We start from the raw sequence: 24,330 nt of genomic DNA on the forward strand, positions 1-24,330 counted from the left end.
GAAAAACTATAGCTAGAAGCACTGGCGGGGACACTTAAGCTCTTCCTTAAAGGTATGACGCGATAGCGTTGACGGGTTAGTGCCCATAATGCGGAATTGGTCAATCTCTACTTTGAATTTATAGATCACTGGGAGCCCTAAAACCACTGCTGGCGCAATGGTGTAGCGCGGTTAAGCAATGCGCCACAGCCCAGCGATGGCAGGTGCTGCCACCGGTGAGGATTGTGAGACCCAGGCTGCTCATCCCGAGCAACCTATCGCGACCAGTCATTAACTTAACAGAAAAACTGTGCATGCCACGTAATTATGGAGTAGTCAAAAAATGAATGCTCAAACTTCGTTATCTTTCATATTGCGCACGACTGTTGCCTTTATAAGAACTGTTGCTTATTTTTTGTCCCCTGACGTCGCGCCCTAGGTTATCGATCCTACGTTGGCGTCTGACACACCCAACAATTTTGGACAAAAGCATTTTTGAGCAGGAAACAGTTTATGAACACAATTTTTTCATATAATGTATGGTTTCACTATAACAATCAATATACCAGCAGATCACCTGACGGCAGTCTTGCACTTTTTTCCAGTCTTGCACTTTTTTCCTATTTACGTTATAGATATCAGGCGTTTTTAGCATACCGGAGGCGTACTAGCAGAGACGTATATCGGTTTACCGGACCCCTCCCACGCATGCGCGGTGGCATTGTTGGGGTCAGGGGGGTGGGGGGGTGGGGGGAGTCACTGCGCGTGCGTAGGAGGGGTCCGGTAAACCGGTATACGTCTCCGGTATGCTAAAAACGTCTGTCGTCGAAAGCGTTCCCCAATGGTTTTCTATGACAGTCTTAACTGTCGATGCGATTGATGGAAACATGTTAAAAGAAAAAATTGTTTACACATCAGAAGAATCAATATTTCCTTAAGAGTATCTTAAAATTTTTCGATATTCAAAATTTCTGTCCGAGAATGTTGGACACGGGAATACACCAGAGTACGAAGATGTTTTCGAGGAAATGATCATCCCTTAAATGTGACTTCAGATCAATAAGGCAACACAAGTGGTGCTAAAAACGATGAAAGCAAAACACAGCATTAAAACATAACTCCAGAAATGTAAGTAGACGAAAAGCGAAACAAAGATACCAGGCGGCTGGCTATTTTAGTGGAACTCGGTGTAGCGAGATGGAGTTAAAGTTAGGCTCGAATGAATACCTCGACAGCTGACCCAAATAAACTCGAGCTGATGGCTAACAAATGCACTGTGCTTGTCAAAAGCAAAGGAAGGGATCCTGGAAGCAGCGATCATGAACCCCCATTTACAATTACACTGTCCTAAAGTGATGCGTAAACGCTTATACCACCACGCCTTATACCGTCCTTGCAGGATTCGTACAACTAGCATTGCGCGGAACTTAGTCTGGGGCAACCGACTAACAAACCGCGACAGTTGCGACAGTCGATTCGCGAAAACAGATTTAAGCAGCTATTATCCCAAACGAACAAATATATCGAGGTTTCGCGCACCTGAGATGTGGTATAAAACAAGCATCGAAAATGCGTTCAAACATCCAGGGGCGGATCTACGGGCCCCTCTTGGAGAAGGTGGCAGGTGGGAGGGACCCGTAAATCCGCCCCTGGATCCACCTCGACAGATTCACCCCTGTAAGCATCTGGCGCTCATTTCAGTACAAATTTTAGGCGACACACGAAACTGGAAGCCGGCTACTGGAGGCTATAATGAAGTAGTCGTTAATAACGCCCTCGTTAGACAAGGGTCCGAGAAAAACTGCCGAAACAGAAGGAAAACGCGCGCACGGAGGCACATCCTCGACGGTTTCAACGCGCCAAAGTTCTGGATTAATAGCCTTGGAGGCGCCTGGGAACACCCCGTCCATCAGCACGGGGATGTATGCAGTCACGCTTATTCGCACAGGTTCCACAATGCAGGCTCGTTGGCAGCGACCCGAGGCCGATCTGTGATTGAATGCGGCGCAGCTCCGCCGAAACGCAAACTCCCCGGCCATGACACACAAATGTGGAGCACGCGTGTGCGTGGTCCATCTGCACGATTGCCCCGAGGCAAACCATTGTTCGCGGGCCCACCGCGGCACGCGAAATGCGCGGGAGCTGAGAAAATTATGCGCGGCCGGGCCTAACGCGTAGCCCCATTTCAATCCCGTCCCTGTGCATGTGCAACTCCCCACATTTTTAGTGATATTACGGCAGCGTCGACCAGCCGATGGTTCGGCGTCTCATGCAGGGCGGCAGTGGAAAAACAGACGAGAGCACACCGGACCATGATGCTTAGAGCGCCCATGGTGGCTGAAGTGGTCTTGAGGAAGCTCCATGAAAAAGAAACTCTATGTTCGCGACGGTCCAGAGGCGAAAATTTAAGAGTATATCTGAGGCATACAGTTTGACTCAAAAGTTTCCAGGCCATATAATGTTGCTCTTGAGCCTTATGGTCAACTCTTACGGCACCCTCGAACCTCGAATAGTTTAAAGGAGTGAGAACGAATGTTACTTGCTCTCGAGAGATGTGTACCGTAACTTCGGGTGCGCCGTAACTGCTCAGCTACGCGGCTAAAATGCAAATCCTGTGGACTAGAGACTTCTGAGCAAGGCTGTACCTCGTTATACAAGGTGTGCTACAAGCTGAATAGAAGTTGCGAAGGATAGGGTCAAATAACAAGCAGTACTGTCGGTGCACACTTAAAGCAGATCTTTTTTTTTACAATCTAAGCTATAGGCAGTTAATACTAATTCATATATCTTGAAGCCTGTGCAGTACTACGTGAAATTTTCAGTCATAAAGAAGCGCAATCACACACAAACACACATGCGCGCATGAAGATGACGGTGTCCTTTTTGCAATGACAACCTCATTCTGAACTTGGGCGGTTTGAAGAAATCGCACAAATATGGGCGGCCTGAACCGCTGCTTTCAGAAAGCCTTGCGGATGGATTTGAAAATCCACGTTTGACATTCTTCGTCGAACACACGGTGTGGTAAGTGGAATAGCATTTTTAAACAGCTTATATACGGCTTACCGCACGCAGGCATGCGCAGCCAATCTATATTCTGCTCGTTCCATCCGCAATATTTCGTTCTTCTGCTAAAAACTTCGCCCCAAGAGGTCCGCAAAGAAGATTCGCTTACGTTCTCTAGCGCGGGGTCAACCCCCCTTGTGCCGCTAACGACCAACCAACCAAGCGTCGGGTTACGCGCGCAGCGCGCCGCTACCCGAGACGTCGCAGCCACAATTACGTCGGAGCAGGGACCCCGAGACGCCCTACACAAGCACCGGAGAAGATGGCACCCATTAGCCCGATGCCGCGCGGCGAAACTTGTCTTCGGCACGGCAGCCCCACCAGACGTCCTTAACGTCATTTATCATTCCCCTCTAATATCGGTCGTGCTCTCACTTTCTCTGCGTCTATCTCCTTCCCTTGCGCCGTTTAGGAACGAGTTTCGCTCCAGTGAAGTCGCCTTCTTTCTTAATTTCTTCCGACCCACTGCGCTCTCTCATTTCAGGCAAGGTGCAAGGCGCCGACAGCACACGGGAGGGATCGATAGCACTCGCTTTCTCTTCCTCTCAATACTAATAACAATAATAAAAGATCAGGAGAGTGTTTTCCTTGTATCTGCATCCTCACGGGACGTATACGATGGAAGTGGCACTGACAGCAAGCAGCATTGGCCTCTCGCCGTCTTACGTCACAGCTGGCAAGGAATGCGGTACTAGCTAGGCGGAACGCCCGCACACTGTATACAGGCGCCAAGCACGAAACAAGAGACCGTCGTGCACAACACCGTCACATTGTCCTCATCCAGCAGCCATGTTCGGGCTACCATGATGCGCAGCTGTCGGAAAACACCGATCACGTCAACAAGAGCGCGCAGACCGTGTTTTCTTCCTCGGCGTCAAACATGCTTATCAGGTGGGGCTGCCCGCGCACGCGCGTTCTCGCATAACAGTTGCGTACAGTGCGAGCTTCAAGCTTGCAGCCGCTCTCAGTCTGATGTGGAGGGAGAACAAGTTCGATATTTGGCTGCCATATATACGAACGCAAGATTGCACTTTTTATGGAGTGATATATATTAGGTATCATTCATGTATCGCCGAAAAAAAAACAAAAAAAAAGCTGCGGCGAGGACTATTCTGCCACCATGACTTGAGGTATATAGCCGGATACCGCTCAAAAGCGAAGCGGCGAATGCCTCTAGAGGAGCCCGCGCGCTCTAATCAATGGCGTCGACCCATAGTCATGACGTCATGGCCAATCGCCTAGCACCTGCTAGCCACCCTCGATGCAAATTACCCACCGGCAAACAACAGCATCGTCACTGCTTGAGAACGAAGGCCTCTCAACTCCATTCTTGCCATGTTCCTTGTTCTCTCCCTCTTATAGCGAACTCTCCGATTTAGCGAAACGACACGCGCACCTCCACGCCGACTTCGCAAGAAAACCGGGATTCGATTTGGTGTACGGAACTGCGGCCATGCAGTTTTCAATCGCTGTAAACGACGCGGCTAAGTGGGCGTAGCGCACCGAGCGCCGTCATCCTCGCGGCGATCGTGCGTTCACCCCGGACAAACAACGAGGGACGCTTTCGCCCGGCGCGGGAAGAAATGTCGAAAGAAAGAAGAAGAAGACGAAGAAGAAGAAGAAGAAGAAGAAGAAGAAGAAGAAGAAGAAGAAGAAGAAGAAGAAGAAGAAGAAGAGATTAAAGACACACGCACAACAAGGCTCCGCGAGGTGGTGTGGATAGGTATGCACGAGGCCAGCAACCAACACCGCCTCGGCTCAGCGCCGGCGAGATCGGCATGCGGCGGCGGCGGCGTCACGCTCGAACGGAGACGCCGAAGCGAGAAAGAGACGCGCCGTGGAAGACGAAATCGCCGGCAGCCGCTCGCTCTCTTGCTGGCTTTGCTTTGCTTCGGCAACGGGCGTATGCGATACGCGTGCCCCCGGGCTGTGGAGAACGAGCTGCACGCTTCGCCGCCCCGGCGTGGTTATATGAATCGGGCAGATCTTCGCGCCTGCATACTTTGCACAAGTCGGCGTCGAGGAATCGATGCGGCTGGACCGAAACGTGGCGAAGATGACGGTGTCGATATCGATTGTACGCCGAACTAGACGCGCCGCTGAAAGCTGAGGTTGGAGATGGGCAATCCGGGGTGAATGAGCTCGTTTTGGGAGTGCAGTTTATAGTGATCTTGTTCTCGCACCCTAGAATCCAGCTCAAAGGGTTCGCACCCTGAGCTTCCTTTCGCCGCATACCATAGAAGACCGTCAGTTGAGCTGATGTCAGATGACACAGGTTTGTCGCAAGCGATTCGAAAATACAGCTATCTTCAATTAGGAGATATTTGTTACGGAAGTCAGGTGACAAAAGACCACAACGATTTGAGATGCGGTAAAGAAGAAAATGGGTGTTTTGACGGTCGATTTTGTTGAGCATGGACTCAATAACGCTAGGGGTTATAGCACTGAGCTGTGTGCTCCCCCTCGGCTCGCGGTATATGAGGAAGATGTCACATTAATGACCTTACTACTCCTTGAGAGTGACGATGCTGCAATTTTGTAAATTTGACTAGCTTGCAGACACTATACTGGTACGCTTAAACACTTATCTGTACGTAGTAATAGTGTGGACCGTTACTCTTGAGGACTTCAAGAGCAGGAGAAAAAGACAAACTAAAAACACTTATAAACATATTTGTTTTCTTTTCATAATTAGCAGACTGTAACAACCCCACCGATGCACTGCCACCCACCCACTAACCCCCCTCCCTCGACCCCACACTCACAAGCCTAAACCCGCCAAAACACTACTACCCGCCAAAACGCCGTGAGCTAGTTAAACGCCTCGCCCTGCACTTCCGTGCCTGAGGCGACGCCGGCACACCTCTAAACAAGGAGGCCAGTGTACTAAACGCCAGTTAGCGGGCCACCCGCCGCGGCGAAACAAGAGGTTAACAAACTCCGCACTCTCTCAGCACCGCACAAGCTGAAGGGGGGCAACGCGCCCACGCGAACAGGAAGAGAAGTGTGCGAACTCCGGGGACAACCAACCAACCAGACGGATTCATACACTCTTCTCCCCTGCAGCACGAAGAGCGGTGGTGCACGCCTCACGGGCGCGTGCCCAAGCCCAGCCGCTGAATGTGCTAAGCAGGTCACGGTCCCCGCATAAGACGAGAGCGGCCCGCCGGCATCGCACGCTGCCAAGGCGTCCGGCACCATCACACGCACAGACACGTCGAGGAGGTGAGTTAGGGCGAGGGTGGCGGGCCGTGCGACCCCGTTCACGGCCCAAACCGAATCGAAGCAGCAGCAGCCAAGGCAAGCCAAACTGTGGCGTCGTGACCGGCGAATTTCGGGCGTGTTTCGTTGTGCGTGCAACATGGCTGTTTATTCCGCGCTGTTTCCTTGCTTTGTACACATATAGTATATACACGCGCGGGCGCCGCATTCACTCACGCGCTACGGAATTTATGCGGGCCGGAATGAAAGCGAAAGCACGAACCCCGTCGACCTGGAAGTTTTGGCAGTATATATACGTTCGGTGGGGGTCGGCCTGTCGCTTCCTGAAAGCTATTCCTCGCGTGCTGCTCGAGCCGTTTGCGGCGTTCTCGAAACGTCGACGTGCTGATGCGTGCGGAACATGCTGGATGCATTTTTGTACTCCAGGTTCCGTATCTAAGACGACGCTAAACATAACCCCAAGTGCACTGCAGTAACGACCAGCCCTTTTTTAGACCAGTGAAACAAAAGGGCAAACAGAAAAGACTGAACTAAACAAGAACAAAATTGTGGCATCCCTGCGTGTGGTCTCACTGTAAAATTTGCGGTCTCCCCATGAGCAGGACAGGCGCATTACCATGCATGCGTTAATATGCCTCTCATATGAATCCATGCATTCACTCACAGCGCGCCTAATCTCTCGACGAAACTTTAGTCACACAACGGAACATGCAGCAACATTTCTCATGTTAGTTCAGTGATGGCCCCGTCTAGCAGCTTTTCAATTCACGAGGATAATTTTCTGCTGAAAACGGAGATAGCCTTATTCGTACGAAGTCGTTAAAACGACTGTACAAGCATATTGTAGGGAATTTGCTACCTCCCTCCTTCATTATTCCCTTTCTTCAAGAGGTTCCATGTAAGTATCGGCGAAGACACAAATATAGTGTTAGGAAAGGCAGCCCGCTTTCAGCAGGGACATACAAAACCGGACAAGGGAAATGTCCTTCTTCGAAAGGGCGCAAGTACCGATCACCGCAGCCTCACGAGCATCTTCTTCCAACCCAGCAGGCGATGCCGCCCAATCTCATTATAGTCGGATACAACTCAAGAATGAAGCAGTAAATGCTCCTCAAAGGATGCCCTCCAGCCTATGGCGTCGACCAATTCTCATGACGTAGTGCTTAATCCCCTTGCACCTGCTAGCGTGACATTGAAGGCGGTGGCAGATGAAAGGAAATCAACAAGGGTTTAATATCGGATTAACCGTGGGTCCGCGGCGTCGTGAAAATCAGTCGACGCCATTGGCTGGAGGACCTCTTTTGAGTGGTGTCCCCCACTTCGTTGTTGAGTTGTATCCGACTCGTTCGAATATAGTAGCGCCGAGCTCCAAAGAACACGAGAAACGAATATAGCGCTCCTCCGGCACACTTGAATCTTGATAAAGAAAACGGCGTGCTTCCCGCTGTCACCGAAGCGCGGCAGTAGAAACTAGAAACACTAGTTCGGTGGGTTTAGAAGGAATCCCACGATGAAAAGTATAGTTCCAATCAAGGGAGCATTTATAATCATTATCCTCCAAATTAGTGCAGCAGTGTGGCTCATGTGGAGTATAATCAGTATTGACTCTGTATATCGATATTTCTCAGAAATACCGCTGTTAATAGAAGTGGTCCAGGCACGGGGATCGAACCCAGGACCACCACCTTCCTTTTGCATTCATTCTCCCAGCTAAGCTAACAAGGGCGGCCGTCAGATGGCAGGACGAGGCCGAATTTAAATAAAAATATTTCAAAAAGTAGAGAGCATTTCTAGGACTGCCTGCGCCCGCTTACACCGCCGCATTTCAAATAGGGGCGCTCCTGCCATTAGTCCATCCGAACAGCTCGAAGCAGGAGCGATGCGAGTCCAGTGTTCTGGGGAATCCCCAAGGTTCATTAAAATCAATGAGTTAATTACTCATTATCATCCACCTGACCTTAATCATACAGGTATAGGCACACTAAACGCATGCCACCGCAACATATTCGCTCCGTCTCTTCCCTCACGGCGCACTTAGATGTCCACGCAGACTAAAGCAGTTACCGCACCTTTCTTTCCTCATAGCCTCCTCCCCATCCTCCTCCATTGCGACACACAGTGGAAGTGGTGGCGGCATAGAATTCACAAGGCGCTGTAGTTTGCGTATGTGTGTACACAATGTAGCGCGTGTTTGTGAACAAGCGTACGCCCATGCGTACACACGCACGCAAATCACAAGACACATCGTCGTGCGCCCGTGGCTAGCTGTCGCGAGCGCTGCAAGGCTAGCCTACATTCGTTAAAGCCGGCAGACACATGTAGTACACATGCCTACACGACGGTCGATAAATTGCCTTCGCACGACGATACGCTTAGCCACGAATTGGGCCAGCCATTAAACAACGACGCAGGGAGGAAAGAGGGAGAAAATCGCGGGCAGTGCGCGCGCCACCCAGCGTTCGGGACGGCGGCAGTGCATGCAAGCCGGGCCCAGCACCCGTGTCGGTCGGTCGGCGGAAGCGGCGGCTCGAGCAGCCTGGAAATCGGGTTAGAGCCATTAGCCGAGCGCAACTCGACGGCCCGCGCTTCTTGCAAGCGCGTTGGAGAAGCAAGACTGCGGCTTAGATTTGCGCACATCAAGGCGGGAGCAGGGGCGCTAGAGATGCCGGCGGGCCGGCCGGCCCTGTTGTTGCATTTTGACAACTAACGGTGCGCTTCGCTCCGACAGGTGGCTCTGGCTGCCTGACCCGCGGCGCGTCACTCCCACACGCATGGGCCACGCAGGGCGCGGAAGTCGTGCATACACAACGCTGGCGCGCGAAGTGACAAGCGTGACAAACGTCGTTCTGTGACGGAACAGCCGAGGCGCAGCGCCACTGCGACACAAATATGTCGCGCGGCCACACTTTACAAACTATAGACTGGCGAGAGTTTGTTGGACAGGTGATTTGCTGCTTCGCTTTGAGGACGCTGCTCGGGCCACGTGTGCAAAGAGCCGTCAGCTTCGACGGCAAAGAAGTGAGGGAAAATATATAAACTTTTCTCAGGTCAGACGTAATTCACTGTGGTCGTAATGAGTGCGCACACACGCATACCTTGCGCTGGCCTTTTCTTAACCTTCGCTTTCTACCTTTCTGAAGTGCGCGTACTGCTTGTTACAGCGGCCAGTAAGATGAAATACGTTTTTTTTTAGTATTTATCGTAAGCTTTTTCGTGTTGTAGGCATCACAAAGAGAAATGAATATGCCGTACGAAAGGCTAATTTGTCGCAAACGCCCAGGACACATCTGATCGGTACCGGCCCTGTGCTTCCGGCCCGAATTAACGCATGCGAAGACTTAGAAAACAAGTACAGTTGAACCTCATTATAACGAAACGGTTTCTAAAGAAATAATGGATATAACGAAAGAAGTGACGATTCTGCTTGGGAGCTCGGTCAACACGGGCTATAACGAAGCTACGGCTATAACGAAGAAATCGTCCGGGCCCCTTCAACTTAGGTGTAACGAGGTTCAACTGTACATCCATGCACACGTGCAAAAACACACTCACGCAGCCAGCATTATTAACGCGGTTGTACCACCAACACTACCAACAATGCCGCAGTCACGGGTGTAGTCACACTAGTCATGATGGTCTAGAACCAGAGAAAGACTTTCACTGGACCCTCAGAGCATCAAAACGAGGTAAACAATAGCTGTACAACGACCTAAGGCAGTAGCGAATAACGTCCAGGCTCCTCCAAGTCGAACAAGCCAAACCAAGTGGAAGCTTGCCTCGCAATGGATGTGTTGCGCATCTTTCCTTCTATACCCTATAAACAACAAGATATATATGTCGACGACCCGTAATTTCCCGCCTCCCTTTTAGTGCACGCATTCGTTTGTTAGGAAGTTCACATGTGTCATCTTTTGATAGGCTAACAACAACAACAAAAACAACAACAACAACAACGACGACGAAACGCGTTACAAACCAGGTTTCTCGACTGCCAGAGTGAACTTCAACAAGGCAGATAAGCCCCCCGGTAACAGCCGCGCACGACGAAAAGCAAGTAGTGCGGAACGCAAGTGCCCCGAAGGTGTACAGCGACCGAGCCACCGCGGCCTCGTATACGTACTGCATGTTCCGCGCAAACTATTCGGGTTCAATAGAAATAGCGCCTCTTATCCACGCCTTCCTCAACACGAGAGAAAGACTTCACACGCGGCCCGCCGCAGTAAACAAACTTTTTTTTTATTCTTATTATTTTCCTGTTTCCTCACTGGGCTATCGACTTTATTCGTCGACGCTACCCCGCTGCTATGTAGAAAATCATTGCACTTCAGACGAGGCGGTTTCTATACGGCTACAAATTATAGCGTGCGCGAGAAATTAAGCAAAAAAAAAGGCGAATAGCAAGCTGAGTAAAAAAATAAATGAGTAAATAAACACGTTTTCACACAAGCACACACACAGAGACATACTGAAAAAGAGCGCATAAAGAAACCACCTCTGCGGTCGCAGGCCTCCATTTCTGCCCGCCACTGAAAGGTCGGATGAGCGCCGGCTTTAATTAAAGTTGATTAGCGTGCCCGAAGACGAAGTTTCCTTCCCCGCAGATGCTCCCTTATATATTACGCGTGAGCTCGTTTTAAAGCTGAGCGCAGACGTATGCAGCCGTTTCAAAAGTGTACCGGACCATGTTGTTTCTTCTTCCTTTTCTCGAGTAGTTCAGTTTTGTTGATTGCCTCGTACTTTTCTTTTTTATTGCTTCGGTATATATGCTTGCTCGGAGGCGAACGCGACCGGTCGCTCCATACACGCCCGAAGTGCAGCGCGCGGTTGAACGTATACGTATACAGGGCGAGAAGGGTCGGCGTCGCCTCGTCGAGAGCGCAGTGCGCGTCGCTTATCGCTGGAAATAAAAAATCAATAAACTAAAATCCTATCGAGGAGCGGGAGCCGATGTGCGTCACCGTTTACGCGTCGGGAAGCAATTTTCAGCCAGCGACCACCCGGCCTGCGAGAAAGACTCGACCCAGATTTTTCTTTTTCTGTCCAATTCGTTCGCTGACCTAAAGAGGACCTAAAGCGGCGGCGTCTTCCCACAATCGATCCACCCATCCATCAATCGCTCATCACTATAGGTCGCGTGAGTCAGCTCGATTATCGGCCGCACATCCAATCGCGAAACCGTCTATTTATTTTGTTTCTTCTTGAGTGTCCGGCTTCACCGTCGCGCTCCTTCCCACTCGGCTAATCAGGCTTAGTTCCGTTTTCGGGCGCAGGCAGAGATGGTGGGGAGTCGTTGAGATAGCGTCGATAAAAAAAAAATCTATTGGCCGGCTGTCTCTCACGCTCTCGTGTAAGACACCCAAATATTTGGGTGCCTCGTTATAACGAAGTTGAAGGTGCCCGGCGGTTTCTTCGTTATAGTCGCAACTTCGTTACAGCCCTTGTTGATCACGCTTTCAAGCGGAATCGTCACTCCTTCGTTATATCCATAGTTTCGTTATAAACCGTTTGGTTATAACGAGGTTCCATACTACACAGTATGCTCAAAAATAAGAAGCGCGGTTTGGACGGGGTCTCGGGGCTTGTTTCGGCAGTTGCATGCGACTAAAGCAATCACGAGCATTTCCAGAGGTTGCCCGTTCATTCGAGTGTATCAGCGCCTAAGTGCACTGACCAAATGTAGCTGCTGTAAAAGCCACCCGCGCCTGACCTTTGAGCGCGGCTTTGTTTGAATGAGAATTCCATTTTATCTCTTAGCTCACTGTGATGGATGCGGTCTTTACAAGCGTGTGACCTCAAATCCTTTGCGTGTCACAAACGTCGATTCCTTAGTGCTGCTGCCTGTAGCCCCATAGACGAAACGAGGAAATGAGTAGCCAGCGCCGCCTCAGGATGACAGCATTCCCATTTATATGTATTTGCCTCGTTCGCGACGACCCTAATGATGGCACATGTAGAGCATCCGAGCGTGCCGTACCTGTAACAGACTTCATCTGGACACGCCCCTCGTCTTTTACAAGTACAAGCATTGCGATCAACCGCTCAAGAACACGTCCTACTGCAGTCAGCTTGCACGTGGAGAAAAGAAAAAAAAGGTGTCATAAAGCAGCATGGGCCCTTTGGCTTCGCTTACGTGCTACCACAGTACACACCGTTCGCCCTACAGCTTTTTCGGCAGTTGGGGTCTTCTGAGCTTGTATACGGAGCATATCTTGCCAGAGTTCGTCCCTTTTTCACGGAGTGACGGCTGGATATTGGGACTTCGGTTGGCTGTGCTCCCACAACCCTGCTATTCCCGCCGTTTTCTTGCAGTGTATATCAGCTGACTATTTCAGCCACCACTGTCCAGCACCTAGTCTTGCCAGCTTGAGCAAAGCTCAAGCTCTTCTACCCTCAGTGGGGAGCCACATGGATCTAGAAACGCCGTACATGGAATACCGTCTGGCCAACACTGATTCAGGCATTAAGGGTGTAGAACCCGACCGCGGCGGCTGCGCTTTTATGGAGGCAATACGCTAAGGCGCCCGTGTGTTGTGCGATGTCAGTGCACGTTAAAGATCCCCAGGTGGTCGAAATTATTCCGGAGACCTCCACTAAGGCACCTCTTTCTTCTTTCACTCCCTCCTTTATCCCTTCCCTTACGGTGCGATTCAGGTGTCCAACGATATATAAGACAGATACTGCGCTAATTCCTTTCCCCCAAAAGAAATTAAAAATAAAGGGTGTACGTGATTTGTTATAAAAACATTTCGGGGCAACTAAGCTATACAAATGACTCTATTTGTACAAAATAAATACAGCAATTGCGTTAGCCTTAAGACGACGAAAAGGGCATTTAGTGCTGTGGGCTGGCTACATACATACCTTTCGGGGAATCGTAATTGTTACTTTTTAAAACTAACAGTTTAGCAGAACACCTGCTTTCATTAAAAAAAAAAGGTCCGTTTGTATCACAGTACGTTCAAATACGATGTACGCTTGAGAAAAAACAAGGAAAAGGAACAGACATGCTGTCTGACGTATTCCATACACGCGCGCGCGCGCTCAAACACATTTTTATTCGCCTGTCCATGTCCACGTTTCCCTCGCCGCTTCAGAGAACGCTTTAATTATGGGACGAGCACAATAAAAACGTGTATGCAAAGACGTCTCAGCTACAAGACGTTTAACACGAAAACACGGAAAAGGTAACGCAAGCCGAACCAGCCCTCAGGTAAATTATTAACTCGCTTGTTAGACAAGCCAGGACAGACTACTTTCACGCCATATTTTCGTGGATCATCTTTCACTTATTAACGACACAGAAAAGATTAAGGTACAACAACAACGCAGAAAAAAAAAGGGGGGGGGGTACGAGTTAATGTTTTCTCCTTGCCTTGTTCATGAAACCCCCCTGCGTTTTGCGCCTGTCGGTGAGAAGGGGGCGGGAATTCGAGCCACTCGATCAAACGGGAGCCCGTTTCATTGCCAGAGCTAATTTTTGCTCCCACGAATAACGTGCACGCGTCATAAGCAAAAATGTCGATCTATCGAAGTTTGATACGCCTCTCCGCGGATGCAGCGTATTCGAAGGCGTGCGCGTGCCGAGATCTCCGTGGGGGGTCCGGTTATATCGTGATAAAGACTCCGCGCCAGCGCGAGGCGCGTATGCTAGCTGAGGATGCTGGCCTCACTCGCAAGCCTCTGAACGTTCACAAAATAACCACAGATTGAGGGCTATACGAAAGCCGCATGTTCATCGATGGATCACTGAATGATGGCATCGCCAATCCATCAGCAGATGAGTGGGGGAAAAAAACTACCAGAACAAGCTTGAAAACAAAACAGGCAGCACTATTATGTCGGAAAAGTGTCAGTGTCAGGAATCATAGTCGTTCCACCCCGCTGGTGGTGGGTGATCTGAAGGTCATCGTCGTCATCATCATCGTAATCATAGCCGTCATTATTACGTTACGACCACCGTCGTTGTAATTACTGTCCCCGTCATAATGCCGATAGCAACCGTATCGTGTCCCCTGCGCGAGAAAGGCCTACTCTGCCAACTTCTCCCCTCTCCCCCACGTCATCCTATATCTTCCAGCCGCCGCGGTGGCTCAGTCAGTGGCTATGGCACTCGGCTGCTGACCCGAAAGACGCGGGTTCGATTCCGGTCGCCGCGGTCGCATTTCGATGGAGGCGAAATTCTAGAGGCCCGTGTCACTGTGCGATGTCAGTGCACGGTAAAGAACCCTGCAGGTGGCTGAAATTATCCGGAGTCCTCTACTGCGGCGTCCCTCATAGCCTGAGTCGCTTTGGGACGTTAATGCCCCATACACCATATACCTTCTTTGTCCTTATCACTTCTCATTAGATGTAATGTAAGACAAGAGTGGAGAATTTAGACGCCCAATAAAGTAATTTTGTCTCTCGCCCTCTCAAAACCGTCGCTATAAGCAAGCGCCTATTGCGCGTTTGTGTTAAATGTGCCGACGACTGCACGAAGCCCCTATGCCGTTAATCTCAATGGGAGCTCCCGTTTTTCCTTAAGGTTTACTGCCTCGAAAACGCTCAAACGTGACAGAGAAAACGTTCACTATACCTCTCGGGAGCTATAGTTGGTTAAAGGCCAACGCAACGCGAAGGGCGACGGCAGGAGAGTAAAAATAAAAACCAGATTCTCTTTACCGTTTGACCTTTAATTTGCTACGCCCTTCCAGCCTCGTTTTTATCCCCCCCCCCCCTCCCCCTCCCATCCCTCTCCTTTCAAAGGCCCATCGCAGGCGCCTCAGAAGAGCTTTTAAAGACAGTTCTCCAACAGGAACAACTACGCCCAAATCCGTCTAACGCGCCATCCGGACAGCACTGATGACGCTTGCATCTTCATTAGTGAGGCGCCTTGAATACCACTTCCGTCTCAACAGCGCTCTCATTCTTTCGCTAGCTCAATGCGTCGCGCAATTACGGCAAACGCACTTACACTCACCGAGGACACCGAACGGCACGAGTTCTTTGCGTGCGGAGCGCGCACAAAGGACTCCAGTGTCATCAAGAACCACCCGCGAAAGCCCGCACAAAGACCGGCAGGACGAGACCATAAAGACGGCCATCTTTCGGCCGTTCGCGCGGGGGGTATTTAGAACCCGCCAACCCGTCGAGATGCGTTCGCGCGACAGGAGTGCTCGGGGGCGATATAAGCTGACTACGCAAAGACAAACCCCATGTGAAGGCGCGTTCTTCCGGCAGTGCGACTTATATTCCCACATATCAGTGGGGCTGGCTGCGTACAACGATCACAGCGAAGATCGCTATGAAAATAGAGCATCGTCAAGTCCCTCGTCCTAAATGGAAGGGCGATCCCAGCTCGCGATGCAATTCGAGTCATTGGCCACGCTTATTCGGCACCGCGCCCAGATTCTGCCCGAACCCGGGAGGCCGTGCCGTCTGGGATGATCTAGAAAACTATTAGCCAGTGCGGCATGCAAGCAGCACGAGGAAGGCATTATGAGCACCAGACAGAAGGACACCATCGCCCCAACCACCCGCACCACACCCCGGGCAGAATGCCGTCCATCTGGTCCCCCGCCCAGATTCTTCTTTGCCCGCTTGCGTGGATCTCATCCCAAACACCAGCCGTCGTGCCATCCACGAGGAATCGCCCGGCACACGCCTCCCAGACACCCCATCAAGACGGGGCGACTCGGCTTCATCACTCGCTTGTCGCTTCAGTCCACATAAGACTGTCTAGACGGGCGAAAAGAAAGCCGAATCGTCAGCGGGCCGCATGCGGGAAGACGCGAAGCCGCTGTTAAATGCCCTAGACGTCTTCGGCGTCTCCTTTGACGGGTCCGCACTCTTCGGGGATAAAGAAGGAGCGGCGGCGGCTCGGCAGTCTGCCGATAGTCACGCTTGGCTTAGCGACGCTATAGAAGGCCCCGCGATGTGCATGCATGCATACCACGGGCCGCCGCTGAGACTGCGAGCGGCCGTGGGGTCGAGAAGGCGGCAGGCAGCGCGCGGGCACGCGGCATCGCTGCGCCGACCTCGTGGCGTGTTGCTAACAGCCGCCGACGATTAGTCCCGGCCGCCCACAACACTGGGATGCTAATGAATTCTCGCGGCGTCCCAGCTGCGAGCGGGAGAGATGCTCCCGTGGCGTGTGCTGGTGTGCCCGCGTAGTGTGCGTATATATGCACGCGGCGTTGTTGTCTTCGGCAGCGCTTTTGTGAGCGGCCGGTTCGGGAGTCTGACAACGCTGGCGGTCTTTGGCACGGCGGCCATTCCCGGTGGGGCTTCATTAGCGAGCGCGCGGACGCTTTTTGGCTGGAGGAGCTGCCAACGTAATGGCCCTTCACCGTGGCCTCGAGATGACGACTCAGACGGCGATGTGTGTGGTATGAGACAGGAGAGCCGTATGTTTCTTCCGAAAGAAAGCAAAAAAAAAAAAGTGATAAATGTCAGTCTTGACCCGGTACATCGCATGGTCTGGCAAGTGATTTACGAAACCGCAGCTAATCCAAGCATTACACTGGACAAATTGTTGAATCAGATCTGGAAAAGCGTTAAACAACCACCTCAAACAAAGTAAAAAGCTGACTCTTCCCTCCCCCCCCCACCCCCCCCCCCCCCCCCCCCCCCCATTTAACGGCAACGCTTTGCACTTGGTTTAGTACAACCACTTTAGATATCTGTGGCACACGACAACACGCAGTTACACACAGACACCGCAGCACATACACGCATTTGAATGAATGCGACAGTAATTTTATCAACTAAACTTGTTTCTTCCTACTCGTTGTGCTGCGAATGCGGGCGAACTTGCAGTGATTTTCACAAAGGCTGATACAGAACCACGAAACACAAATGTGGTATAAACGCGCTACACAAGTCCACAAAATTCACCCTGTTATATGTGCATCATGCTACGTCGTTCAACAGTCATTAAGCTCATTGCCGCGACGTAGTCGGGACAGTGATGAAAGTTAGAGTTATGTAAAAAGAAGAATAGCTAGTGAATGAATTGGTGAACCAACTAATAAAGTTGAAGGCCACACAGAGTTCGAGAGTACCGCAAACCACCTGCCCCTCACCCACATCGAAGTGAGCACTCCCTCTGCGCAACTGACAGCTGCACATTATAGGAGCTCACGAAAACATCTGCCCCGGCGAAACATGAAAACCAGGTCAAACAATTCTCAGATAGAGCTTCTGAGAAGTGCTTCATCGTCGTAAAAAACAATAACTAATAATGATATGCGCGAGTGTGTGGTCACTGACAGCGACAAATTAAAAATACGCACTTGAGCGCGTAAGAATCATCATGGCTGCAAATTGAAAATAAAAAAGTAAATTTGCGAAACTCTCAGCGTTCTCTCCTGGGGATGCGATGGGGATTAATTTTCTTTCCGTTCCACCGACGACCCATCGTCGCCATTCACGCGAACCGCCACAGATATCGCTGCTACGTCAAAACAGATCAAAGAAAATTTGCACGAACCTACGCTCCCAAATGAAAACCAAATGGTCGTAAACACATATCCGAAACCTGTAACTGGCGGCGGTTCCATTAAAATGCCAAGGGAGCAAAAGATTTCTATGAAACAAACCAACACCAACTAGCTTTCCTGGTTTGTATGTTCCCGAGACTCTAATGCATCGATAGCCGCAACACCGCGCTAGAATTCAAGAAAAAAAAAAAAAACGTCGGTCTCGTCAACACGTATACAAATTCCTGGGCCTCACTCCAACCGCCTCCCTGATTTCACAGCGGACAATGATGCAGTGCTGTAAGTCGCATCTTCGCGCGGAATGCGTTGCTAGTCCAGAAGAAATGCGTTCAGCTCTCATATTACTCACAGCGCTTGCTGTACGCGCACGGTGGTGGTCCTCTTCTTGCCGTACAACTGCCGGTACTGTTTGTACTGGTCCCCGTAAACCCAGCACACCTTCCACCACTGGCGACAGACGAGCACCTTGCTCGCCGGACCCGCCGCCGTCTGACGGCCCAGTGCCGTGGTCGACATGGCTGCGCAGGTGCGATGTCGGCAACACAAACACCCCGGATATGAGCACTTAGCTCCGGTAAAAAACAGGCGCACACACAGAAGGACCCGGTGTGCAAAGTGACGAAGGTACAACGCCCGGGTACACTTTCACTTGACGTATCCTCCTCGATGAGTCGACGGGGCACAAGAACGACGTCTTCTACACATCAGATGGACGACACGCAGAGTGGCACACAAACCAGGTTGCGCCTCGACATGCGGGGCACACGTGAAAATAAATGGCCGGCGGTCTTCACCGAGCTGAGAAGGCACGAAACACGACACTTGTTTACAGCCACCGCATCAGCAGTTGTCCCACCACGCTCCTCTCGAAAGGAGCCGTAACACGAGGAGCAGACGCGCTGACAGCGACGACGCGCGGAAACATCTTCGGGGATCGAAGCGCGGTAATCCCGAGCGCCAAATAAGAACCACTGAACACGGCACGAACACACCGGTAGCTGGGGGACGGCGCTTCCTCTGGTCTCTTCTTGGGCTCTTTCTCCCTCTCCCCTAATTCAAGGAAAGTGGAAGGCGCGTCGTTGCCGTCCGGAGCCCAGCGCTCTCTTCTTCCAAACAACCTGAGTCGTTGACAAACCGACCAGGAGAAGACACCAGCGGCGTCGCGATGACGATGAAGACGCCGGCCACATCTCGCTGCAGGCTTCTGTGGACGTCGTTGTCTCCGCCGTACCCCGGAGACGGCAGCACGCGAGCCACTTCACAGCAGAGGTGCGCTCCGTTTCCAGTGGCGCTCACGCACGCGCGAGCACACAATGCTCCCCCTCTGGAGCCTCCGTAGCCGAAACGCCGCCGCCGCCGAAGGAAGCACAAGAGGTGGGGGAACCGGGGGGAGATTGCCTCCGAAAGCCGGCGGCACCGCCGCAGCGGGCAGCCAAGGCGGGCAGGGCGAGGCGGGGTGGGAGAGGAAAAGGGAGGGCAGCCTTCTAATTACAGGGGCCACTTGTTCGGCCCAGCCGCCGTAGGAAACCTGCTCGCACCAGCAGCAGAGGCAGGAGCGCGGCGGCGGCACACCTGTCAAACGCGAGCGCCGGCTGCTGCCGCCGCAGCGAAGGCGAGGGAATGTCCAGGAGAAGAGAGAGAGAATGAAAGGGAGAGGAGAACGGAGGTGGGGGGGGTACACTTCTCCGCCCCTCCCTCCCTCCCTCCGCGGCCGCCGACACGGCGTCGTCGTCCTTCGGGCCGGCCGGCCGGATGATGGACTTCCATTATTACACGACGCGGCTACTTGCAAAAGCGCGCGCATCCCGCATCGCGCATGCCTTGTTCCGAAGAGGAGGGACGCTGCTGCAGCCGCGAGAAGAAAACATCGCGGTGGAGAAGGCGCGCCGTGGCGCTGACAGTAGACTGACTGGCAGCGCGGATCGAAGTATGCGGCTTCGACTCCGCTTCTTGTTTTTTTTTTTCTTCTACTCATTCTACCTCTCGTTCTATGGCTTATTCTACTTCTTAGTTTTGCCAGAACATCGCGCCCCGATCTGAAGATGAGAGGGAGAGCCCCGAGGGGTCGAGCAGTTGTCTATGTCTCTTGGCCCGTATCCGGACGAAGAAGACACGCTCGTGATGGGATAAGCGATAAATCAACCTCCTCTTCCTCCACGTGCACAGCCGGCCGCTTCCTGGAAGTACCGTTCGTCCCTGTCAGGATCCCCGTTTTGTTTTCCTCTTGTTCTCCTCCTTGGCAGCGGTGGACGCCCGTAACGAAACGTCCGCGTACGGGCCGCGTCTCCCGGGCTCACGAGCAGGTTGCGCCACAGACGATGGGAAATTGGCAATAAGCCAGTCGGTGCACCTAGCCCTCCCTCTCCGTTACCAGATGACTCGCCTAATTTCATTGAGGGCCACTCATCATTCCCATCAGCTATTGTTTTTGAGGCCCCCATACGACATCGTACGAAGAGTGCAGATATTTTATTCCTGCTGTTGACAAGGAACAGCCTGTCGTTGACGAAATGGCCACATAACGAGCGATAAAACGTCCCCAATAAAGGAGAAAAGACAGGGAGAGGGGGGGGGGGGGGGGGTAATCATGTGCTTCTTCAGGTTAAGATTCTGCAAGGAAGGTGTCCAGTTCTTTGGCACGCGTTTCTCCCAGAAGGTGGGTCCGCGGCTAATGCGACCAGGAACGCGTCCCGCACCAAGCGTATACATGCACGTATGCGAGCACGACCAACAACACACGCTGCTTTGCCAAGTATCGCGGAAGAACGGCGGCCGTCGTCTATAGACAAATAGCGCGGGAGGCGAAGAAGGCGCGTACGCCACCACCACCGCGGGCCAAACGCGGATGTTGGGACCAGTGCCGCGGGACGATCATTTTTCTCGGGCGCGGAGTTGCCGGGCTGGATATATACTGTACACGCGGCGGGGCACCCGCTCGCACCGTCTTGCCAGCGGCAAGGGTAGTGTGCAGTTCTCTCGCTTCATTCGGGCTATCTGGGTTACATCCTCTGGCTACTATCGGTACGCTTTGGTCCTTGCACAGATGTATTTCGCTGCATTTCTTTTGTTTGCATTATTAAGTATATGATTCGATACTTTGGTGCTAAAAGGAGAATGGGATATATTGAGTGCAAGCAATATTCATCATTCCTTTACTCGCAAGGAAACTTTAACAAAATGCTTCCTAAGAGTTAAATAACAGGTAGAAAAAGCACATTCCGGGCTTAGGTAAGCGCTCTGCACCAAGTTCAATGCTGAAACGTATTGCAAAGGTTAATGATTGTTTAAACAAAGTGATTAGAAATACCACACACACACACACACACACGCACACGCGCACACACACACACACACACACACACACACACACACACACACACACACACACACACACACACACACACGCACACGCACGCACGCACGCGCGCGCGCGCAAGAAGCTCCAGACAATCGAACTGTAAAGCACTTCACAAGAGTTGCAATTCTCTCATTCCTATCAGTATAGTTAGGCTGATGCCATATCGGATCCTTCCGCGAATGAATTACTATCGCCGCGAATGCGAACTGTGTCCCGTAGGATGCATCCAGCTATTGTTTCGCAAGGCTGGACCACTGCTAGCGCCTTCATTCCGTGCACGATGATCTATACGCGCTCCGGCAGGCGGTACGACCCGTCCGGTCGATTTCGAAACTGAGAAGACAGCAAGCGAGGAAAACCGTCCGGGCCATACGTCAAAGACCTCGAGTAACGGAGCCAGCAAGACCCCCGTCCGGCCCTTACGGCCAACCCAGTCTCGCAACGGAAAACTCCGCGAGCGTACACGGAGTTGTGAGAAACGATGCGGCAGGCTCCAGAGCACAGTCGACCGCCTTTGCATACCAAAGGCTGCGTTCCGAGTGGGCCATTTGAAACGCCGCCGATAACGAACAGCAGACGAACCAACTCTTGGACGTCTTCAATGCATTCTCCCATTGTTCTTTTTTTTTTCTTTCTCCCAGTTTCACCCCCGCTTCCTTCATCTTTTCCACTTCCACGCCTCAGCTAACTGCATGCGCGCTGAAAGCGCCCCCCCCCCCCCCCCCCCCCAGTAATAAATAAAATAAACAAGGGCCTCCGTAAAAAAAGTCAAAAAGCTAGGCAGTAATCGATTTGCGTCCTAACGGCGAGGATATGAGGAAACAAGAGGACGGGCTATTTCAGCCCCTATTTCTACTTGTCCTTGCCTGTACACACCCGCGTTCCTACACCCCCCCCCCCCCCCTTTCTTCCAGGAAGAAACTGGGGCGTACCCTACACACGCAGCCTCCAACCTACACAGGCGATACGCGTACACAGGAGGGAAGCAGGGAGAGAAGGTGTGTTCGCGAGCACAGACGCTTCGTGCATGCCCCGAAGGGAGGGGTCCGAAACTAACGGGATAACCTGTTTTCACTGCCAGGCCTGCAAAACGTAAATCACGCCATTCGTTTACAAGCGCACAGCACGGCAAGAAAAAACAACAACAAAAGAGTGAAGACAGCGCGCGCTCAGCAGGTAGCCGTCGAGCTAGACACACGAGAGCCAAGGTATTAAGAAAGAGGTTTAAACGAAAAGAAAACAACCAATACAAGCATTGCACACGCGAACGTGTGGGTCACTGGAAAGAACGCGCGTACACAAAGAGACTAAACACGTATACGCAACTCCCGTTAAACCTCGCCGCCAGCGGGACTCGAGAGTGGGCATACACCATAAAGAAAAGCAAGCGAATAAATAAAAGAAAAGCTAAGGCAAGCTGCACCAAAACGCACGCCTCGTGGAATGAGCAGCGACTGGGAGGGGTATAGGAAGTTAAGCTCATTGCCGAAGTGCGCGAGCGCGCTTTATTTATGTCGGGGCACACGCAAAGCAAAAAGGCGCGGAACCAGACATGGGGGTCCAGTTGTGTTCGCTTGTTGGAAGCCCGACCATGTACAGACAGCTGAAGGAGCGCAGGCGAGCAGCTGCTGCCGTGGACCATTAGCAGGGCATACACGCAAGTGCGCGCGAAAGATGTGCGTGGTGATGGTGAGGCCTCCACTCGGAGACGTATACACTACTTGCTGACAAATACGGCGAGTGGTCCCCGAACGGGATTGCGACAGTGTGCAACCCAGAGGGCTGTAGGAACTGTTGGAGGAAAAAGGGCAGCGTTACGAAATGAGGTGCGCATGAAGGGTGATCAATAAGTTTAGTGGATGTGGTCCCTGATGTGTCGTCAAGGGACCACCCTCAATCTTATTTCCCGACGTGCACAGACTACGGTGCCTAAAAAAGTGGGGCGTGGGGCCACTTGGGACAGCAGTTCAGAAATTCAAAGCAAAGGAGACCTCTCGTCGTCCCTTGTTTTCTCCTGAGCATTGAGAGAGACACGCAAAACCTTCTTTAGACAGTCTATAGACTGTCCATAGACTTCTGTCTATAAAGTCTATAGGCTGTCTATAGACGAGTCCTACAGAACAGTCTATAGGCAATACAAATCCTACATAAAGTTTATAGACAATCTATAAACTTATGGCCATACACTTTTAGTAGACTTTTGTCAATAGACAGTCTATAGACAATGAATAGACAAAAAGATCTATAGGAATGCAACAGAGTCTATAAGGAGTCTACAGACTGTCTATAGACCATTTTATAAGAAGAACGGAAAGACAGGGAGGTTAACCAGGCGATGCCGAGTAGGCTACCCTACACGTGGGGAGGGGAACATACGCAAAAAAAGAGAAAAAAGAGCGGCAACGGATTGAGCATTGAATTTGCGTAAGACTACAGTGCGCCGGTGACAGAAGTTCGATGCCACCAGTGGAAACCATGTAAAACAGGTATGTGCTGCCGGTAGTGGTGTGGCGAATATTCGAAAGTTTCGAATAGCGGATCGAATACCCCGCTATTCGATGCTCTGAACGAATCAAATAATTCACGTACAAAATTTTTCGAAATGAATGGAATACAATCTCAGGTCGAGTAGTTTTCGAATATTAGGCACGAAGCTCGAATCAGGCAAGCCGTTGGTTTTTTGACCGCAGTTTCAAAAACAGGGCCCACTCCGACGGCGCACAGCATATGATGAAGCGATTGGGCAGCGCCGCGACGCGGTCCAATCTTGTGGCGGCATTCATAAGGACCATACATATGACCTCTGAGACAGGGCGACGCGGGAGGATTCAGCCAGGTTGAACAAAATCTGCTTTCATGCTCAATATCGGAGGTCATGGCTCGTAATTCTCGTCGTTCTCACCAACGGATATGGTCGCTGCCGTCGACAGTAGCAAACTGTAATTTCCAGCTGCGAATGACGCAAAGTTAATTTATATTGACTTCGTGTTTCGTGCGCTATGAATCGTGGAGATCAGTGTTGCGTGTTTCGACAGCTACAGTTTTAATCCCATGAGTTGCAGAGCCGCAGCTAAAGCTTCGCTGTTTGGATACTCGTTTGGTACGAATATTCGGTTCACCTAGCGAATACTCATACGAATATTCGATAGTAATCGATTCGGTTTAAAACTGCACTATTCGATCGTTATTAGATTCCGTTTAAAAAAAATACGCTTCGCACACTCC

General features: G+C 51.5%; 1 protein-coding gene across 3 annotated transcripts in view; it reads right to left on the reverse strand.

Annotated features, from left to right (window-relative positions):
• The window catches only part of LOC144098767 (uncharacterized), a 305,162-nt gene that overhangs the window by 45,502 nt on the left and 235,330 nt on the right, over window positions 1-24,330 (reverse strand). The window contains exon 1 of one of the 3 annotated variants that reach the window (XM_077631629.1): window positions 18,097-19,321. The exons of the other annotated variants lie outside the window; for them this stretch is intronic. Coding sequence (XP_077487755.1) covers window positions 18,097-18,263 — 167 coding nt within the window. The 5' untranslated portion in view covers window positions 18,264-19,321. Of the gene's footprint in view, window positions 1-18,096; window positions 19,322-24,330 lie in introns of those variants that run through there. 3 annotated transcript variants of the gene reach the window in all.

This window comes from Amblyomma americanum, chromosome 7 (genome assembly GCF_052857255.1).
Source record: "Amblyomma americanum isolate KBUSLIRL-KWMA chromosome 7, ASM5285725v1, whole genome shotgun sequence".
Taxonomy (NCBI): domain Eukaryota; kingdom Metazoa; phylum Arthropoda; class Arachnida; order Ixodida; family Ixodidae; genus Amblyomma; species Amblyomma americanum.